This window comes from Thunnus maccoyii, chromosome 15 (assembly GCF_910596095.1).
Source record: "Thunnus maccoyii chromosome 15, fThuMac1.1, whole genome shotgun sequence".
NCBI classification, from domain to species: domain Eukaryota; kingdom Metazoa; phylum Chordata; class Actinopteri; order Scombriformes; family Scombridae; genus Thunnus; species Thunnus maccoyii.
The window spans coordinates 21,646,576-21,668,958 of NC_056547.1; the positions used below are offsets into that span (position 1 = coordinate 21,646,576).

Here is a 22,383-nt window from a genome sequence, read left to right on the forward strand (position 1 = left end):
ATCTGTGTTTTTCTTAGTTAACAGTTTATGTAAGTGAAGTTGTGTGCTGAGTAAAAAGCATTCACCTGTAGTTAGTATTGATACGAGAAACAAAATGTATAGATTAGCAGTGCAGCAGATTTTATACCATTATTTTCAGTTGGAAAAGTGAGACATATTCACATCAAACTTAACCTGCTCTGTCACTATGGACTCACACCATGCAGGAACATATATTGTGTAGTAGTTTAAACATTTTTACACTGGCCATGTAATCTGTGTACAGCTCCCACAACATTTGATTCTAAATCATCAAAGCCATGGAATAAAAGTTTTGCTACTGCACCGCACTGCCACGATCAAACACAACATAATGACCTAAATCATGTTTATAAAGAGTGTTGAAACACAGTGAGAGGATTCACTCCTTATCACGTCCGCCCCTGCATCACAGGTAGCTTCCTCTCCTACTTTGTGTTTAATGTGTTTTTTTTTAAGCTCATGTCTCATGAGGCTCCTGGAGGCCCAAAGCCCCAGTCAGCCCATGCATTAAGGCGCCACTGGTTAAAACATGAATATCAACGCATTTTTGACATTCTCATTATCGTGTCTTTGTATAGAGCATATTCTGAGATAAAAATGTGTGTATTACTACTTCATATATTACCAAAATAGACACTTCAGCACTTTTATTTACTTTTAACCTTTTAACTTCTTCGACTTTATTTGAAGAGCATAGAGCTCATATAAGGTTATTGTGTGTGTTCCAAATGTGGCTAATAGTGTGATAAATCATGCAGACTTCAACTGCCTTGCCAGTGCGGTCGCACTGCTACTATGAGAGCATGAGCGACTCTCATATCGCTATTGCCTTTATTTCTCCCTCAGACCTGTTTGCGGTAATGATTATGGGTTTCTGAACGCCCCTCTGAGATTATCAAGATTAAACTTTGGAGTCATCACTCTGCACAGTGAACCTATTATGACACATTCTTTTCCCCTGGTTTTAAAACCAAGAGGAGTATTTACTGTCTGTGTTTATTTAATTTATCGTTTTTGTATCGTTATCATACACACAGCTCGCGCTGTCGTCTGGTTACTATTCAAACTACTTTGCTATTAAGGAAGACAGATGGTAAACCTTCTTGTTCTCCCCAGTTTTTTAGTCTAAATGTGTACAAGGCTGAGGAAATATTTTCAGACAGCACACATGGTCGGAGAACTGTTGTATTAAATGCACAATACCCTTGAGAACATTAATTGTGATGGATAATTTAGTGGGGCTGCCACGAGTTATATCAGCATCATAATTACAGTGAACACCATCCTCTCAGGTGTTCTCGCTGTATTCACAGGAATTCCCATCAGAATATTAAACTCTTGACATTTAGAGACAGAAAAATATAGAACTGTAGCAACACCTTGTTAAAGTTGAATCACAGTAGTCTGTAGAAAAATCATTTGATTAGTCTCTGATCTCCTCTACAAAACTGGTTATATATATATAATACCTCCTCTAACATTTCAACTCTATGTTCTCCATTATATTTCTTTTACACCATCAGAAGTGTCCAAATGTGAGCTCCTGTGGGCAGCAATGTGGCTCTCTGCGTTACGGCACATCCCCGTGCCCGCCGGGTTGCCACCCGCAGTCGTTCCCACCGACGTGCCACCAGGCATGCCAGCAAGCCTGTTACCAGAGTCTGTCCCGCAGCAACCACGGGCTTGACCACAGCCACGCCCTCAGCCACGCACATGAGCATAACCCCATCCTGAACAATACCCACAATCACATCCATAACCACGCCCACAACCACATCGGCAGCCAACCTGTACGTCACCTGTAGAAAAGATTCATTATGAATAGTCACATTGATAGAGGGAGAAAGGTGCAATCTGTAAAACAGTATTCTTATGAACAAATATAACCAAATATTAAGGAATAGTTTGATATTTTGTGTCATACACTCATTGTCTTTCATGGTGAGAGTTAGATGAAAAGATTGATACCACTCCCATGTCTGTATGTTAAATATAAAGCTATAGCCAGAGGTTAGCTTAGCTTAGCATAAAGACTAGGAACAGTCTGGTACAGGACCTAGGCCCTTGTAAAACAATAATATGTTGCTATTTTACACTTAAGTTTTTTAACAGATTCAACAAACAAGACATAATATGTCATGGTGAGCTTTAGGTGCTAGTAGATGGACTTAGTTTTGGACAGAGCCAGGCTAGCTGTTTCACCCTGTTTTGTTTTTTTTGTTGTTGTTTTATCTCTTTGCGTCAAGCTAACTGCTGGTGGTAGCTTCTTATTTAGCATACAGATATGATGATGTCTTCTCATCTTACTCTCAGCAAGAGTTCAAAAAAAGGTTTATTTCCCAAAATGTCAAACCATTCATTTAACCAAAAGAGTCATTGTTGCAACAAATTTGGTTTGGTTTAGATTACAAATTGCACCTTTAAATCTAAGTAGCCTAGGAATAGCAGTGATGTATAAATAGCAACTAGCACTTGTATTGTAGCAAGATATGGCAAAAATGTAGATTTTAAAATATATCTTTGGGTATTTTTAAGTATATTTAGTATATGATTGTTTGATCATTTCAGCAGTAACTCCAACTTTGAATGCAAGATGTTTACTCAGTCAATAGGATATGTGTGTTAGTTAAAATAGAGATGATTTGTTTTCTCAATTTGGATAGGAGAATGTTATACTAGGGGGTTCTCTCTGTCATATCCTCATTTGTCCATTTAGCAGAGACCCATTTATGGTGCTGCGGGTGATTTGCGTATTAAGAGCTTTTCCACTCCTCTGAGACCTTTACGCATTCTCTCCTTCTCTCTTTCAATTTTCATTTCCCCCTTTGCTCTTCTCTTTGCCTCCGTGGCATGCCCAAACTGTCTAAAATCTGTAGTTTATTATCCAAACAAAGGCTTTTGTAAGTGAATCCCACAGAGGACAGGAGGAGGCTCTATGGTGAGAGATAGGAAGACCACAGCTGCATAGCAATGAGCTTCACTTTCACTAAAGTTTAGGAAACTTGTGTGGTGGCCATTTTGGAGACAAATCAAATCACTTCTTCATTCAACCCGATGCCCTCTGGGTTTCAGAGTGTTTTTTTTTTTTTTTCTTTCCAATTCCCTTTTCTTACCCCAGGGAGCTGTGCCACCCTGCATTCCTCAAGTAAATTCTAGATCAAAGCAAATAAACATCACTTTTGGAGGCGCCCAAATACCTGAACTACATAAAATCTGAATATTTAGTGCATATTACTGAATTTAATATTTATTAAATTCAGTGCAGTGTGAATGTGTGAGATTTGCTTGGTTGGTGACAATGAATCATAAAAGCCTTGGTATTGTTACACTATATATTTTTTTTTCAGCCCTAGAAAAACTCGGCTAGGAGACGGCAAACTTTAGCTTCAACTAGTACAGCACATAATAGTTTTGCTGCTGTGTAAATTTCTGTCCCTGTATCCATTCAGACGATAGCGAGGGTATTGATGAGGCATACAGTAGTGTTACGTACCTGGCAGAACTCCAGAGTGTTTCACTCGTTTCTTAAAGACTGTATTTGTATCTCCTGCTGCGAGCTGATACACATCATGAACAAAGTGTCAGTTGTGCATGCCATCGCACAGAATTGATCTGTTTTCTCTGTTCTTTTCGGTATGAGAAGGCGTTGGACAAATTCACTATAACGAAATGAAAACTAAACATTTCGTATAACTTAAGGCAACATTTTTTTGCTCTTGTATATAGGGCTCATATAGGGCATTACTAATTGACTGAGTTGTAAAGTGTCACCATGGCAACAGATCCTTTCTTCTTCTATACAGTCACATCAGAGCATCAGAGTCATTGACTACAGCAAAACCATTTGAGATTACAATCACTCATCTGGGCCTGTGCTGCAGCTACAATAATGTGGTGAATGTACATATTTGCGCACATTCATTGTTTTTCCTCTCTTCCTGCCCTGCCTCCCTCTCTCAGACGGATTTTGAGAAGGATGTGGACTTGGCATGTCAAACAGGTGAGCTCTCCTTTCCACCTGATTTCTCTTTTTCTTTTTCCCTTTGTCTGTCGTCTTCTTTTCCATCTCCCTTTGTCCAACACTGAATCCGCAGTGCAGAAAACCAATGGAGAGCTGTAACATTCTTCTGCTGGTGCATGCTGATGAAATGACAGGAGATGATGCGCTATAACTCGACACAGTTGTGCGCAAATTATTATGCCTTATCAATCACACTGATGCTGCCCAATAAGTGTTCAAAAAGCATATGTTTGGATGAGACTGTGTTTAATTGTGTATGATAATAATAACACTCCTTAATGTATTCAGACCTGTTTCACTCGCTGGTGACAGTGGTCTTGTGTGTGTATGTTTATGTGTGTGTGTGTGTGTGTGTGTGTGTGCGGTGTGAGAGTGTGCACACATCTGTGTTTGGATGTGTACAAATGTACCACAATGTAGTTTTGTGTTGTGCTTTGAATTATTAACATAGAGTCACTTTCCCCCTCCACCCTTGCAGAGAGAGGACACCCATGTAAGTTTTCCACCCAACTGACCTACTTAACACTGCCTGGTCCAAACCTAGATTTCAATCATCCCTATAGGTCATTCTCTGGGCCTCCACTGTTGGATGCATATGTGAAAGGATCAGATCGGTTAGATCTGCAGAAAACCTGTCCAGTCCTTTCGCATGACTTTGCATGGGCAGTGAAACAGAGGAAAAACTAGGTTCTCTACTGTACTTAGCCAGTGTCCTTGTATGCTTAGACTTAGCAGTTTTTGATCAAATATGTAGCTTGACATTTTGTCACATCAATGCAGTTTACATGAAAATGCTCTGTGCTGCATACTTTGGTCTACAATTGGATTTTGGGGCCTGAGAGAAAATATACTTTCCTGTGATGGTGACAGAATGAGCATGATAACTAGCATGAATTTCCAGGTGGAATGATTTTTGTTTGATTGTGATGATAGATCGATGTTATGTGCAGATTAAACGTTGTCTCTCATCAGCATGTCATAGTTAATTTTGGAGTAGATAATCTAGAAATGTTCTAGAATCTGTTTCTAGTTTCTTTCCTGAATAACATGCATGAAAGCTAACCCAAAAGCCACTGTAAGTAGATTTATGTTCTGTTTCATTTACAGTGTCGCTAAGTAAATACACACCCTCAGACACAAATACACATTCATATACGTGCATTAAAGCACATAGCCGCACACAGAATCCCACTGATATGTGACAACAGAGCAGGGAATAATAAGCTTGTGAGCAAGATATGGGACAGGATTCAGTAGCAAGGGAATTTGGCTCTATTTTATTTGAAGCACACAGCATTTTTGCACTCAGGCTCTTTCTCCAAGCTAATAAAAACCCTATCTCACTGGCTAGTCTCAAGATGGAGCAAGACTTAAGGTCACAGTGTCAGAGACAAAACTCATCTCAGTTATTGTTTACCATATAAGCCCAAAATGAGAAGTGAAACTTTTCTTTGGATATGCAATCCGTTTTTTTGAGTGTGGCAGTTCTGCTAATGCAGCACCATAACTCATAGCTACACCAAAGCTGCAAAGAAACATCCATATCAGTACCTAATTTATGCCGTGATATAAGTCAGTGAAAATCTATTTATTGATGGTAGTTGCAAGATGGGCTGCAGAGAACAAGTCAGATAGATCTTGAGGCTTTCTTAGGTGTTCTTTTCTTTACTTCATTTTGTCTTCCCTTACTGTACCTCTCTGTTTTGCCTATATCTCTGTCAACTGTTTGGCATAAATTATATCAATTCCATTCCATTCAATATTCATTACTCTTTTTCCCTCCAAATGTTCCTCTTCCTCACCCATATACCCCTTCTTTTACCCTACCCTCAACCTCCCATGTTTCACTTTTATCTAACTCATGCTCCCCTGTCTCATGCCTCCCACCCTCGCTGTTTCGGCGGCCTTCCATGTTTCCCTCCAGTCATTTTCAAGGAGGTGAACACCTGTAACCCAGCCACCATCACTGGGACCCTCTCCCGCATCTCCCTGGATGATGAGGATGATCCCAAGCTGGCAGCCCATCAGGATGGGGGAGTGGGGGTCAACTTTAGCGCCCTCCCTGGGAACATCCCCCCTCCCAACCTTATCGTACAGGTACAGGATTAAAGTTTAAAGAATGACTAAAATCCATTGAAATCGCTACCAAATGAAAAATTAAATATAGCCATAGTGAGTTATTAAAAATATCTTGCTTCCGGGAAATATTTGCATAACTAACACTTAAACTTCCACAAGGTTCCACCCCTCGGAGGTCTCAATGAGCTGAGTGAGACGCCACTCAAGAAGGAGGTGAACGTGGATCAGCAGAGACAGCAAGGGCAGCAGCGCAGCGGCGCTCCCATCTACCTGTGCACCGAGAGTGGCCTGGGCTGGGCTCGACCGCCCCCTTCCTCCAACACCTCCCAGGATGGAAGTGCTGGAAGTGGAGGAGGAGGGGGAGGTGGAAGTGGAGGAGGGGAGGGAGACTACATGGTCTTACCTCGTAGGACGGTCAGCCTCAAACCTCCAGCACCCTCCTCCCAAGGAGGAGGTTTGGGACTGGGGGGCGAGGACAAGCCTCTTAACATTGCAGTGGAGGATCCTCCTTTCCCCCCACCTCCCTCTCCCTTGACGCTCCATCCGGCTGAGAGCGAGGCCTACCCAGCGGATTTTGTGCCGTCCAGTGTGGGCGACATGAACATCACCATGAACCTCAACCGCTCCTATGGGACGATCAAAACCATGCCCCACGGGCACAGCCACATGATGGCTCAGGGTGGTCTTGTACACTCCCATGGAGGACACATGCACGCCCACGGGCATTCGCTCCAGCTGAAGCCGGGCCAGAGGCCATCAGTCAGGCAGATTCTGACAGGTGGAACCACAGTGGAGAGAACCAGGACCCTGCCACGTAACCTGGGCAGCACCAATACCAACACCAGCCTCTCAGCAGGATCCCTGGAGGTGGGTAAGAGGTTGAAGGATGAGGGAAGGGTTCCCGGTGGAGGTGCAGAATCTTGACTGTGTCCACCCTTCATCTGAGCTCATGGTTTGAAGGATGTAGGGTACAGGGGGTGGTGTATAAGTGAACTGACAGTGGTGAAATGACAAGGAGGAGAGAAAGCATTCTACAAAAGAGATCCAGTTATTTGATGTGATGTTCTCTCTATACAAGGGATTTAAACACTTTCCATTACAAGAAAAAATCCAAATAACTCTATTTGCATCTAATGTAATGCCACTTACAGAGAGCTATTGAAACAAGCTGATTTCCATAAGGAAAAAGTAGAACTACCTTATCTAATTAACATTTTAAACAGTATTTCTTTTACTCCGAGAAAATAAGATTCTATACCAGATGAAATGACTTGATTGTGATCAAGACATTGTGATCAAGGCATATTTATGACTGCAAAAGACTGTGAAAAGTAAAGAATGAGTTTGTATAGCTGATGTCCATATAATTACATGAGTGTGGCCTTTACACGATTCAAACAATTTCTAATACATAATATCTGTCATATACAGTAACAATATGTCTAACATTGCTATTGACTGAGACAATGAGCGTTGAAATTAGTTACTCTCATATTGACAGACAGCTTCTTCTTAGTTTACTGCGTGTGTGTGTGTGTGTGCGCACGTGTGTGTGTGTGTGTGTGTGTGTGTGTGTGTGTAAGTACGTGAAATGTGTGTGTAATACCCCCTCCTAACCATACAAGGTGGCACAGCAGATGGACTGAGCCAGTCAGGATCAGAGGAAATACCCCTGGTGAATGTCTTTCAGCCCACCTTCATTTTACACACACAGAGACACACATACACACAAAACAAGCACACAATAGCACGGACACACACACACACGCACACACATGTTGACCTAGGTCACTTTTGGGGACATTACAAAGTCTTACATTCAATCACTGGAGACATACCCTAACCATAACCACTACTTGCTTAACCATAACCCTTACCCTAACCTTAACCTAACCCTATGACAGACACGCACACACACACACTTTTGATCTTCCACCAATGGCATGTTACTGACTCACATGGTCGATTAAAGAGATGGAAACGACACTTTGACTAAAACGTACAGATGCTTCATTTAGGGTTGAGGACTTGAAGGACGAGTCATTAAAACTCATAAAAAATCACTGTCAAAAGAGCTACAAGTACATTCATGAATACCAAAAGAAAAATTTAAAATCAGCCGAGAAACCTGTGGGATGTAATTTACTGCTATAATTTTACCCTGTTTGAATATGCTTGATTTGGAGATGGATATCAGAGCGTGCCTCTCAAGATTAACTCACAGCAGCGTTTTACTCCCCAATTCAAACATGGTGACGCATAATGGAGGGAAAACGCAAATGTACTCACAGTGTTCATTTCACTGTTGATTTTTAGGAAGAGGCCTGTAAATTGTAACTCTAAATGATCTAGTAAAAGCATGTAAAAGGTTCACAGGGCATATTATCCTATCATTGGGCTATAGAAAACCAGTGGAGGGAGTAATGAAGTGTAAATTACTATTTCCTTTCAGTAAGGACAGGTGATGATATGGCTTCCAAACAGATGAAAAACTAGTGTGTGACTGTGGTCGGCTATTACTTTAGGACCAGTAACTATCATGTCATCATAACAGCAAATCACAGAAGTAAATGAATTTTGTATGAGTGGGTCAATGACTGCTTTATGTTTGTCCTCACCAAAACATGCAATATACTTTACAAGTATATGCATGTTGCATGTCTACCATATTACTAAGCAAACTCAATCACGGAATTTCTCTGTTTAAGGTAAGGATCCCGCTATGGGAGGAGAGTGGTGTGCTTTATAAGTCAATAGGACACCAGTGAGTCAAGACATTTCAAAGACACCTCTCTATCACTTTGCATTTCTTTACCTTTTAAAATCTTGGCTGCTATAGCCTCAGATCAGCAACTCTGCCCTTTCAAAGAATGAATACAGCTCTTAACTAACTGTGGAGAGCCACTCCTCTCACTGCCAAATGCAAATCTAGCAGACAGTGATAGCCCGATAGGAAGTCAGAGATGGAATGTAATGCAATGCAATGTCAGGGCCAGATGAGTTGGAAATGTCTGCAGCTGTTAAATTGGCAGCTTGTGTGCCACTTGCTGTAGTTACAGAGGCACTTAAGAGGAGAGTGGTGGAGTCCAAACAAGATTAGAGGATGAAAACCATTTCTCATATGTTTGTTGCAGCTCTTTTAATCGGAATGTCTCCAACAAGTTTTCCAAAAATAGAAACGAGGATGATTTATGCTGGGGTTGTAATGATTGTATTTGAGAGTATGTGAGCCGAGAAATTATTATTTCATTCTAATTCTGGGTTATTCCACTTCACTAATCTCATTATGTTGAAATAGACTGAATAATTTGATTTTTGCCTTGACAGTTGTAAGAATATCTGTATCATGTTGGGTAGCCAGTGCATATTAGCTCTCCTCTTTTTACCGAACAATGGTACTGAGAGATCCATAGAGAGATTGAGACAGAGAGGTCTGAATTTCAATAGTGGTCAAGGGTTGGTCATTGATGCTTTCTTCTCTCCCCCTGCCCCCTCCTCTTCCAGAGGAAAAGAGTACGGTACTCTGAGCTCGACTTCGAGGTAAGATCTCGGACCTCATCCCCTGTCATCAGCCTGTCTCTGCTTTCTTGTGCTTCTGCCAGGACTTGAGTAACGCATACTGTAGAGGAGCCTAAAGCATCGCTAAACCCCTCCCTTGCATTTAGAACAATGACCTGTTTCAGACCTATCTTACATAGTATGCTGTTTCTCCAACAACGCCCTTAAATCTGTCCTATTATCAGTTTTAATTCATTTATTTATGAAATGATACCATCATGAAGGGAAAAAAACATCCCACTGACATGTGCAATTAAACCAAATTACATTGTCATGTCACTGTGGGGGTCCTGGTTGAAGAAACAGCAAAGTGGAGTGCTTCTTGTGTCTGAATGAGTAATTCAGTTATGGGTCTACACGTATGTGGCCATAGTTGATTGGCTGGTTATATCTGTTGGAACGACATGGTTTGGCAGTGTGTGAGTATGTTTGTGTCAGGCGTGTTCTCCACAGAATGACCTTGGTGTTCTGTGAATGTCCAGTCTCTAGCGAGTATTTCCCTTCACAAAAACTTGCATTAAATAAAGCACCTCCCTTTGCACTCCTGCTTTTGTGTGGGAGAATTCAGTTTTCATTCAGACTGTTGTAAAAGACTGGACATTCACTTTCCACCGTGGAGACATACAGTATTATTTTTGTAGAAGGTATGTGTGCTGACAAGCTACTAACAGTGACCATGGCTGATCGTTTTACTTATCTGGCAAATTTACTGGAGAGTCATTAGTGGCCGCTGCATGAAAAAGGAGATTGGGTCTGAAAATCAACTCTTTTCTCATCAATTGACCATTGACTTTTGAGAAAGAGGTTGACAGAGAAGAACCATTGAAATAGGGAAGTGTACACTTCCATGATTTAATGGAAGGTAATCTCATTTTAGACCGTTTTTTCTCCTGTAATTGACTTTGCCCACCCTTTTAGACCATCAGAAATTACGTTTTTATATACAGTGTATACTAAAAGTTTTATTATTTTAAGTAGCATCAAACACACATCTAGGAATATGGTCTTTTGAGAAAAAATAATACTTTGCTGGAAACCGGGGTGGAACCTTGTGGAAGTAGAAGTTTGTCTTTTTTTATTTTGGACGTTTTGGTGATCCACTCACCTTGATTTTTTTCAAACCTAAAACAATATGAGTCAGACAAGGATATACAAAAAAGGGAAAAGAAAACAAAATACATAGCAGCAAAATAACACATATCAGGTATTCGTAGCACTTTCTTAGCTGAGCAGAAATGAGAGTGCCCACTCTGAAGTAATTGAAGCCAGTGCTAAGCGCCAGTCCTGGCCCGGTAAGTGTGCGGGTGTGAGTGCTGGCATCTTGCCCCTGTGTCACTTTCAACCTCACAAGCTGCTTTGACGATTAGCTACTGCCAAGCAGCTCCAGCACTGCCCATTAGCACAAAGAGACAACAGTGGTGGCACTGACAAAAGCAGTTTGCTGTCAGAGATTTAAAGATCTGGATCTAGCTGCTTTCCAAGCTGACATATTCAGAACACAGGGGAGGCAGGGTTTTTTTTTTTGTCAAAGAAAGAGTTAAGTTCCAGTCCATATGTTTAATGAGTTTGATGAAATCCTGAGTTGATGGCATCACAGCTAGCAGCCACTGGTCTGTAACAATGGCATTTCTGTCAGTCGTTTTTACCAAATTCTCACTTAAAGGACTCCTCTGCAGCACTCCCAGTTGCCAAATTCTTAAAGACTGAGGAAGTGGATGATGTATGAGCATGAGCCAACAATCGATCGGTCTGTCGGCGTCCCTTTCTAACCCCCCCTTTCATGGCTGGCATCACTGCAGTCCCTCAGCCCTTTTACCCATTCCTCTTCCCCTGCCTGCCCCTATTGGCCCTCTTTTGTTTTGGCTTTTTTTTTCTTTCTTTTTGTTTCTATTAGGTTCATTTTTGCTGTCCCTTCCTTTCTTCCCTTCCAGAAAGTGATGCACACTCGCAAAAGACATTCTGAGCTGTACCATGAGCTCAACCACTCGTCCAAGTTCCACACCATAGACAGGTATAGCAGGGACCCAGCCATGTCCACATTCAAGGTAAGACCATTGCCCAAATGCGGGATGGGGACCCGCTGTACCAACGCACCTCCACATTCCCCCTCTGCACTTTTTCACAAACCCTAATCCCCACCCCACCCCAACACTAAATAATTGACACTGACTTCTGCACAGATCAAAATTGCAGTAGTAATGTATGCTGAATTTTACAGAAAGTGGTCAGCACTGGATAAATATGATCCACACTATGGTGACATTGCATTTACTTGTAAATGCGGCTTTCAGATGATTAGAGTCATAAAAATTCTAAGCAAAGCTCCCAGTCATTTACAAACATGAGGTACTTTTGAAAGCGGTTGTATTCATTATGGTGTCTTTTTTTTTTCCCAGCAAAATTGCTGCCTGAGAAATGTGAAAACATTGTTTGTTCTAACAAGGAACTCAAATGTAATGTGAATACTGTATATATTTTCATTGCTATTTGATTAATTCACTGTTGTACTTATTATCATATCCATGGAGAATCAAACTGTAACTACCTCATAAATTCAACTTCAGAGACACATTTTATTCCATCTTTCCCAAATCCCTTTTACACCTGCTGTAATCGGCCTGAACTTAATTCATTCTTACCTATGGTTGATGTCTTATTAAATACCTGTCAAAACTGTTGATCACACGAGCTGTTAGCTGAGGGATAATCAATCATAGCCACTTAATGAAATCCAAATTCTGTAATTTAAGACCTGTGAAAATATTTCTCACACTCACTAAACCACCTCACCATAATGCACTGATAGCATAGCCAACGTGCATGCCTTTACACGAAATGTGTTTTGTCTATGCCTGTATCACTATGGTTAATGTGTCTGTTTAACAATTCATTTTTTTATGTATTTTATGTGGCTGTCCATGTGTGTATGTATGTGTGTCTGTGTGGATGGGTGGGTGTGTGTCAGTGGGGTTGCTTGGGTGGTCACCTGTGCGCATGAGACACAGAAGCATCTTTGAATCATTAATACACCATTAGCAGCAGAGAAAAGAGTCCCTGCTTGCTCTGCACTGACCTTCAGAGGGCCAGTTTCATTAAGATTTAAACACGCACGCACGCACACACTCCTCTCATCTGTGAAGCTTTAGTGCATGGAGCCATGATGAGTTAGTCAGACTTGATAGGTGTACTTTCCCCCGGCATCGGCGGCATGCTGGTTCACATCTAATTTACACCGCCAGTAGAGGAACAGAGGCCAGCCTGACATCTCTCATATTCCCCATGCCATGTAGCCACACACATACTGAACACACACACACACATGCAAACATGCTGCCATTTCCCAGTGCCAGACAGGCGGCCTTTTCCTTCACTCCTCATTTACTCAACGTCTTGATCAAGATTTTCAGAAGCGTTGGCCGACTCCCCATTCATTAATGTCCAGCAAATATTTTATAGAGGAGAAGAAAAATGGCAGGCGGCTTGCAAAGGCATGAGCCATATATTAGAAGTCTTAACAGTCGCGCTGCGACATGCAAATGTGCCTCAGAGGGAGCTCAGGTGTGCTTTGAGATTATGCCCAAGTGTAAAAGAAATGAAAGGCAAGCCACAAATAATAGATAGGCTGTATTTAAACTAATTAAGACAAATTAGAACACACATTTCCTCCAGGTTAGTCAAGTCAATTTTATTTATATAGTGCCAAATCACAATAGAAGTTATCTCAAGGCACTTTTCATATAGACCAGGTCTAGGCCGTACTCTTTAATGTACCCAACATTCCCCCCATGAGCAAGCACTTGGCGACAGGAAAAGTTAGTGACGTCATATAAGTTATGAAATGAAAGGGCAGCATAGATAATGGCTTACTCATCCAAATTCATTATGTTAAAAGTAAGTAGGCAGTTCAATAATTACACGGATAATGCTATCAGTGTCAGGCCTTTGACAGGACCCAGCTTGAGTTCAGCTCTGCTGTTGTCAACATCTCACTTTGAGAGTCACCCCCAGACACGGACATGCTGACTATACAGTAATTATGGAGATGAGAAGGGTGTGTGTGCGTGCCTGTGTGGGTGGGTGTGCGCGTCCATACACTTCCATATTCCAGTGCCTACGTGTGTGGTTGCATGCCATTGTGTGATTGTGGGCATTCATTTGTATGTATGTCTCTTGTTCCTTTTTGCTTTTTTGTGTTTGTCTGTTTTATGTTTTAGATCTGCATTGCACTGCCTGTGTTTGAAGCACATGGTCTGTGTTTAGGAGACAATTACAGCATGATTACTAATTACTAATGATATAATCGTCTCATAATAACTTTAATAACCTCCTGTCTATTCCATATGACATACATTGACATTGATTTTCACATATACGACATGAGTGCTGTGATTTAATAGTAACCATAATTTCATCTCACTAGGATGTCTTGTCACAGATGGACATCCAAACTATTGTGGAAGTTGTTCCTCACCCTGAAATTCTTATGATCAGTTGACTTAGTCACTTTAAAGACACTACTGAGGATCTTATATGTTAATCATAAAGGAGGCTGGCCAGTTACAGGACTAAAGGAAACTCCTCACTCCACCTTATCTTCCTCACAATTAGCTACCTCAAGCAACGACATCTCAAAAATGCATTAACCCCCCCTGACTTTTGCAGAGCTCTCTCTCCTTAAAAGTGCCTAAACAGTACTTTAACCCACACCCTAAACACCCTTTAACCTGTTTTAACCACTGCGGCCGGTGTTCATCCACCGCAGGTTCCCCCTCCCCCACCACCGAGGCACAACACAGAGCCATCGCTAGTGCGCAGAACATCCCTCGTTTACAAAGAGAGTCAACGTAAGACATGCTAAACCCCACATAAAACCTTGTGCAGTAGAGCCCTTCTAACTCACTCTAAAGTAGACCTATGAGTTGATGCACTACATGTCACTGTATGAATCTCATAGTTTGCCACTGTGTGTACTGTATCTGTGTTTCCATGCTGCAAAAATGCAATGACTCCTCACTAAAGTGTCCCCCCCCTACAGCAACAGTAACTAGGCACAACAGGCTTGTCAAGCTTTCAACTTCTCCACATGTTAAGAGCGCTACTCTGCATTTAGAGTTTGAAGGGTTTTGTCTCCTTTGCTAGCCTTAGAAATAGCTAAAACATGATGTTTATCTGCTTTAACATAAGCTGCAATCATGAGCATGTCTGGCTAACTAGCTCACCGTGTAGAGTAATTCATGGATCACAAATGGGTGAAGATGTTGACTTTTTGTTTGGGAAATGCAGCTTTAGCCTCAGTCATTATATCATGTATGTAGCTAACAAGACCCTCATTTAAAGTCTCTTATTTTAAAGTCAGATGAAAACATTTAAAAGTTAGCCAGAGGCAGCATTTTCAACCAACTTATGGAGCTAACAGCTATCATCAATGTGAGATGCCTGCTTTTGTCTACCTGTTTGAAATCAACGACTCATTATTTCAAAATTACTAAAGATTTTGATGGTAATTTTGCCACCGTTATCACTGTAAACTGTATATGTATCAAGCAAAAAAGGAAAGCTTGACAGGCGTAGCAGTAATAAGGAAGGGGGGAGCCTCTTAGTGAATGTCAAGAGTATGGTAATTCAGTCTTGTGTTAACTACAAGTGCACATGTGATACCAAAAAGCCTACAATTTCAAGACTTTCATTATGTGTCATAATTACAGTAACACAGACAGTGTCAAACTTTAAAGTTTACTCCATGTAGCTGCTCATCTACTATCCCTGTCAGTGCTGTCTCATAGTGAAGTGACTGTATTTGATGAGCCTGAATACTCGATGGTCCCCTATAAGTGTGGTGGTGTAAGAGTTCAGTGCATCACAGCGTGTACCCCTTGTGCTTCTGCATTCATGTAATGAATGCTAATTGTCCTTCCTACATCAACTCCTATACAAATTCAAATTGAAATATACAATCTGGAAGAGAAATGGATTTGTTAGGTGGTCTGATGCAGGACTGGATTTATCTTCCATGATAAAACATAAACGTGGAGGATTTTTTTTGTTGTTCTTCCGCTGTTTTGGGTTGTATTTTCATTACTGTGGCACCGCTCTGTGTGGTGTGACAGTCCGTACAGTCATTGTTGTCCCTTTCAACGCCTGAATTCAATCTTATGAACTAAACATCATAACCTAGTGATAAATCAGTTCATAAAGACAATGACCCATCCAAACAGATTTATAATCACCTCATAAACCATGATATTCAGTCCATAAACTAGCTCATTGGCACTAAACAGAGCCAGACACTATACGCTTTGTATGGGTGCTGATGAGAGACTCTCAGAAATATGACAAAGGCTTATGGGGTCAGAAGAGACCTGATCCCTTTTACTTCTCTAGAAAGGTAGGATTTCTGTGTTGGCTGTGTTGGGGAGATGAGTGGATATCAGAAAATGTTCCATACACACACAGACATGGGCACTTTTTTTTTCTACTTTCACATCTTATCCAATTTTCTGTGTAAGTGCAGTGGGCTTAAAGTGGTCTTGGGCATTACATGTGCCATCACAGATAGAAACCACATACATCAATGTCTTGCTTTCAGCTTTTCTTGTCTTTACTCTCCATACCACCCACTCACACTGTTGTTAACTCTGTGTTGCCCATTCAGTATGCCGGCAATTGTTAATCCCAGTATTAACCACGCTGATAGCTAGAGGCTGTTAAGTGATGACTCAATTTTGCAATTAATACATGAATACGAGAGGGAAAGATGTGAGCTGAAAGAAGGTGGAGGCAGACGATATATCACAAGACTCCTCATTAACCACATGTTGAAAATCACCTTGTCTGCCTTTCCTATCAGGCTGCTGATGCTAGCTAAGCTGTGCATGTAGGCTGAAAATGAATGCACACTTTGTCCTCCATCTCGTATTCTGCTGTTATTTTTGAAAATCATATGCATGACCTTTAAAATCTACTTGGCAAAATTTCTCACTGGTAAACTATGGCTAACAAAGGTCAGTTGTAGGCTATGACACAAACATATATTTCTCCTGGTCTTTTTGAACTTTTGTGTGCATATTTAATGTGTAGCAACTCTTTCTCTCTCTTGCAACTATAGCTACAAGAGTTCCAGAGATTGCTGTGTGCTAAGGGTAGTTATTATTTAGCTTGGTTGACAACAGTTGCTGACATTGAATCAAGTGGGGTTTCTTTTGTGTGTGTCTGTGTGTAGATACACAGTCGTCTGCCCCCATAAAAGAATAATATCTGTTTCAGTGGTAACACTTGTATAATACTACATTCGAGTGGACAGAACGTGGGCTTCACTTTCATGCTAATGATAAAAACAAATTCAAATCCCACTCTGTTTCAAGTACAGAGGCCGCTCAGACAGGGGCAGTATGGCTAGCAGAGGGACGGAGTCCATTTTCATTGTGTCTTCAATAATGGAGACAGGATACAAATGGAGTCAGTGGGGTTACTGAAAGACTGAGTGGATGCAGTGTGTATCTAGCATGGTATGTCTTAGCATTAGTGTTTGCGCTAATGTTTAGATTTAGAACAGCTTCTCGGCCTCTGTCACCGCGGTGCTCACCCATCGCTTTCTTTTCCTCTCCACAGGGTTCAGAAGGTCATAACACAAATTTGCATGCAGTGCCCAATGATGCAGTGTGGTGCCTCTGTGTGTGGGATGGATAGTGTGTGTGTGTCTGTGTGTGTGTGAGACAGAGAAGGAGAGTGTACACTGAATAATAGCCTGGCTGATGCATTTTTTAGCTCTCAAATGGGATATATTTCCATTCCAACGTCTGCTGTGTTCCTGATTAAATGAAGCGTGCTTGGCTTCCCTCTGCAGATAGACAGCGAGGAGTTGTGCGGAATGCAGCGGGATGGAGAGGAAGACAAGGGAAACGAGTACTCTACTTTGTTGTGATTTCACTCATGCTAGATCAGAGCGGCGACATCGAGCAAATTTTCGATTATGAAAGCTGTATTTGCAATTCAATCTAAATGGCTGTGGGCGTGCGTGTGAATACAATGATGAAATCCTATTGTTTTGGGCCACATATCGTATGGAAATGCTTATTATGCTATGGTCTGAGAGGGCTCTTCCATTAGCCTGCCCCATAAAAGAGAGGTGAGCGAGTTAACATTAGTGACTGTTATGGATGTTTTTAGGCCACTGAAGGGAAATTTAGCTAAGGTAATGTGTATGCTTTGAGCATGTCTCATATAAAATGAAGACGTATAATTCTAAATGACAAAGAACCAATTTTTGTTGATTCAATGAGGGCAATTTGCCCGTACTTGCAAACCCTGTAGGTCCTGATAGTCAATTTGCTGGCATTAAGCTAAGGGGCTTCAATTTCACATTCTAGCAATAAAGCAAGTCCTCCCCTCTTCTTTCTCTTCATATCTCATTCTCCCCCTCTATACGTCCTCACGGCTTGACATTTTCTCTCTTGCTGTCTCCCTCATTTTCCCATTTCTCCCTCTAAACTCAGCCTATGGTGGCACGTTTGAGACATTAATTGAACAATTAATTCCTCTCATTAGCTTGTTTTTAATTATTTCCTTGCCCCCTTCTCCATGCGGCGTATAAATTCATCAACTGTTTTCATCCTTCCGCACAAATTGTCCATGAAAACCGAAGGCTGGTGGAGTGTAGCTTTAGCACGCTGGCTCTATCAGTGGCTCCTAATGAGGGGACGGTTAGCCCAAGCGGAACAAGCCTAACACTGGCTTCGTGCACCAAGAGGCACAATACTAATTTAGCTCATTTAGTGTCCTTGGGCCAATTAAAGGGAGGTGAAAAGGGCCCAATCATTGGATGGGGCTGTTTTCAGTATGGGAGCACTGGCCTTGGCATGCGTTGCGTTGCATTGCTAAGGCCCAAGCAGCAGTGAAGCAAGCCTGTGTGTCTGATTGCTCGTTTGTTTGCAATGTGTTGCACTAATGGAATTTATTTGCCCTACATTCTCCAGATTTGGCTCCTTTGAAGGGACTTATTACTTGTGACACAGATTCCTTCCCATCTAAGGGGTAAATGATGCTAAAGACCACTATGCCCAGTTAGTCTATTTCTATGCCCCCTAATAAATCATGCCGGTGCTGAATAGGCAGTCTTGATTCTAGCATCGTCTTTACAGTATAATAAAAATAAACACACTTAGAAACCTTAAATAGTCCAGTTCTAGTGAACTGACAGCTATTAAAAGTCATATTCTGATATCCACTCAGTATGCTCCTACATTGTTTGATGTTATTTTCATTTTGTTCATGTATGAATGTCGTTTAAGTTTCTTCCATGTGAGCCTCACACTTTTCTTTGACTTAATGGTACATTTGATTGATTTCTGTTTTTTTTGTTTTTTGCTTTTTTTTTTGTTTGTTTCCTGTTTTATGTCCTTTTGTTGGCTGACTGGGCCTCGTGTTGCATGATTGTTGTCATGTCCCAGTTTGAATGTAGCCAGACAGTCAGCAGAACCATGGGCATCCAAGTCAACAAAGGTAAAGTTAACCCACTTACCCACAACCACCTGTCCTCCCCCATCATCTCCCAGAGACAGTCTGCCACACTGCTCACCCACATCCATACAGAATTTCCATTCTATGGTCCAAATGAGCGGGGATCTGTGTGGCAGAGTGTGGGCCTCATCCACCAACACTGTAGCAGAGGCTCCTCAAGATGGCTTTAGATGTTTGTGCAGTAGCATCTTTTTCTTGTATCTGCTTTCCTTTTGAATCCCTACAACCTCTTTTCTTCACTTAGCTTTGTCATGCTTGCAGCTGTAGCTTGTATTCTCAGATAATAGTGTAGTTTGCCTCTGTCTTCAAGTGTTGGGCAATTTGACAAAATTTTCCTATTGGCCACTGTCACCCTCGTGGCCATGTGAGTTCCATTTTCCCCTGCTGTGCCTGCAAAAGCACACCACTAGAATAGTAAGCCTTTAAATGGATAATAGTTCATTTCACCATGATGCCTCTTAAAAAGCCACAATAGTGGAGCACCGCAGGTGAGTTGTTAAAATGGTACGGTATCAGAGAATTAATACTTATATTACCGGTTCCATTTCAACCACTGATGGGGCATAAACTGCTTTTAGAGGTTGATTATATACAATAGGTTTTATGCTTTGAATGCTGATGAGGCAGAAATATAAAGGCTCTTATTCTGGTGACGGAAACTGACCAGAAGAGAAGTCTGTCAGCCATAAATTCAGCCTGTCACGGATGGCTTGATATGCTCATCCTATCGCCCAACTCTGACATCTTCTGCCTCTCTTAGAGGCTTTTACATACTGTACAAAAGAGAGAATCTTTATGCAGATGCTGCATACTATATATATAGAAATGCCAAGCAAAAGCAAGTAAAAGGGAAAAGAAACATTGTGGTATTATGTAGGTATCTGTGTTATCTATGCAGCTGACCAGTGCATCAACTTAAAGTATTAAATTGTTGTATATCAATCACATATTTAAAAACTTGATACATTTCAAACATGTATGTCACATATGGCAGAAAATATAGACCCGCAAGACAATCTGCTAAACACTGGAAATCTTTTTTAATCTTAGAAGGGGTGAATTTGAAATCTTACATAGCAACACCACAAAGTTTGTCTTTGTGTCTTTCTGTTAAGACACAATCACAAACACATACACAAACAGTTCTACTGAGAAGAATGATGTGCAATTTCATCTGCAGCTTTTTCCAGATAGAAAAAATAAATGAGGACATAAACTTACAATTCTGTGTTGCAGTGGGATTTTTTTTTGTTTTGTTTTGGGTTTTTTTTTTTACAATAAGCTGAAATACCTCTAGCCAAAAGAAGTTTCAGTCAATTCTGTCAATATTAGCCAAGTTGCTAGAGCCACTGCAGGGAATCAATTTTGGCCCAAACTTGAGGCAGACTGGGATTTAGAAAGTACAAATGATGTGAGCAGCCACCCGCACACCCCTCATGATACACACACACACGGACACAGCTGTATGAAGCTACAGGTCAGGCAACACAACTACTAAGAGAACAACAACACCACAACACAATGGGATTTGTGTTTTCTATTTTTTGCACTCATCACCAGCACACACCGACCAGGCCATTAGGAAAACACCTGTTACTTCAGAACAGCAGTGCATGCTGTGTGGACACCAGGCCACCCATACAGAGACGAGCCAGTGTAAGCAGTGGTTTGCTTTAAAACAAAAAAAAAAGACACACAAAAAAAAGCAGATACCACTGCAGAGGTGCAGCAGGGGAATGAAGGTTTATGTGTTTAAGCCAGAGGAGAAACATACAGAGTCAGCAATGTCCACTTTATAGCCCAGCTTTAACTATTTAATGTGTTGTGTTAACACTTACAGTATAAAATCAATAATGCAGATAGTGTAGATAACATTTCCATGCACTAATACCAGATTAGTTATCCTCTTTCAACATTATTTAGAAAACATGAGCTGCAAAGCCTCTAGCACTGCACAGTAGATTCACTGTTCCGGCTTTTAGAATCAGATTACTTTCCGGCCACACGCTGTCCTTTCTTTTATCCTTACTATAGTAGTCGTAGTTGCTATTAGTGGCGTGTAGCATGTAGAATCTCACTCTGTCCTTGCTTCCTCAGTTTTCCTCTAAGATTTGACGGGCCGGGATGTTAAAAATACTGCCTGTTCCAACACAGTTCGATTATGTGTGCGCAACAATGCCGACATTGTGCGTTAGATCATCGTCTGTGCTGTGTTGGACTGTGTTCATGTGTGCATGTGTGTGTGCACATGTTATATTTTTATCATGAGAGAGCTGGTGGGTGGGGGGGGGATTGAGAGACAGAGACAGAGAGGGAGGGGGTAAGGTGTAAACACAAAACTACAACTGCCTGTTCACCTGCGGAAGGTGTGGGAACAATGCTATTGTTTCGGGGCAGAGTTGTCAGTGACTATGATTCCCCCTCTTCTCTCTCTTTCTTTTCTCTCTCTCTCTCTCTCTCTCTCTCTCTCTCTCTCTCTTGTCACCCCTCCTTGTCTTCTCCCTCCCATTTCATCAACACAGAGGGAAAAGCGATGGAGCATTTCATCTGCCGGAGGTGAAAAGAACTCGTCGAGTGTAAGTAGAGGGGTTACTGGCAGAGAGAGGGAGAGAGGCATAAAAAAAAAAAAGAGAGGGATGAGATGGGGCTTTGGGGCAAGGAGGAATGGAGGCAGGCAGAGATGGCGAAAGGGAATGGATAGACACACAGTAGCAGCACAATCGCGTTAGCCTAGTCTCCCAGGGATAAAGTTGGGCTTAACTGCAGCATTACCCACACTCCTGCATTACAAAATGTTCCTTCGCCAGCATTTAGCATGCAAATTGGCTCCCAGATTATGCCTTTTGTATTCATTTTACCAGCTGTCAGGCTGTGACGCAGGGAGAATGATAATCAGGCAGATATTGCCCCCTAGCGCTCTGGCAACGATCATCACACTGCAAGGGGGGAGAAGGGAGTGCTGCGCTACTGCAGATCAATGAGTTGTGAGTGTGAGTGTGTGTGTGTGTTTGTGTGTGTGTGTGTGTGTGTGTGTGTGTGTGTGTGTCTCAGATAAAGAGATAGACAGGGATTCAGGGTGTGAATAGCTCAAAGTGAGTCCGTGTACTTTATAAGAGTCGGGGCAATAAAGAGAAGGCAGGATTGTGGAAAAAGAATAGAGAGAAAACAAAATGAAAGAAACTGAAGGA

General features: G+C 41.5%; 1 protein-coding gene across 14 annotated transcripts in view; it reads left to right on the top strand.

Annotated features, from left to right (window-relative positions):
* The window catches only part of adgrb2 (adhesion G protein-coupled receptor B2), a 203,499-nt gene that overhangs the window by 175,742 nt on the left and 5,374 nt on the right, over positions 1–22,383 (top strand). For 4 of the 14 annotated variants that reach the window (XM_042436671.1, XM_042436670.1, XM_042436672.1 and 1 more), the window contains 7 exons: positions 1,545–1,811; positions 3,982–4,021; positions 5,967–6,139; positions 6,281–6,988; positions 9,626–9,661; positions 11,611–11,724; positions 21,718–21,771. In XM_042436671.1, coding sequence (XP_042292605.1) covers positions 1,545–1,811; positions 3,982–4,021; positions 5,967–6,139; positions 6,281–6,988; positions 9,626–9,661; positions 11,611–11,724; positions 21,718–21,771 — 1,392 coding nt within the window. Of the gene's footprint in view, positions 1–1,544; positions 1,812–3,981; positions 4,022–5,966; positions 6,140–6,280; positions 6,989–9,625; positions 9,662–11,610; positions 11,725–19,125; positions 19,178–21,717; positions 21,772–22,383 lie in introns of all 14 variants that reach the window. The other 10 variants (XM_042436680.1, XM_042436681.1, XM_042436683.1 and 7 more) reach the window with 8 other exon arrangements.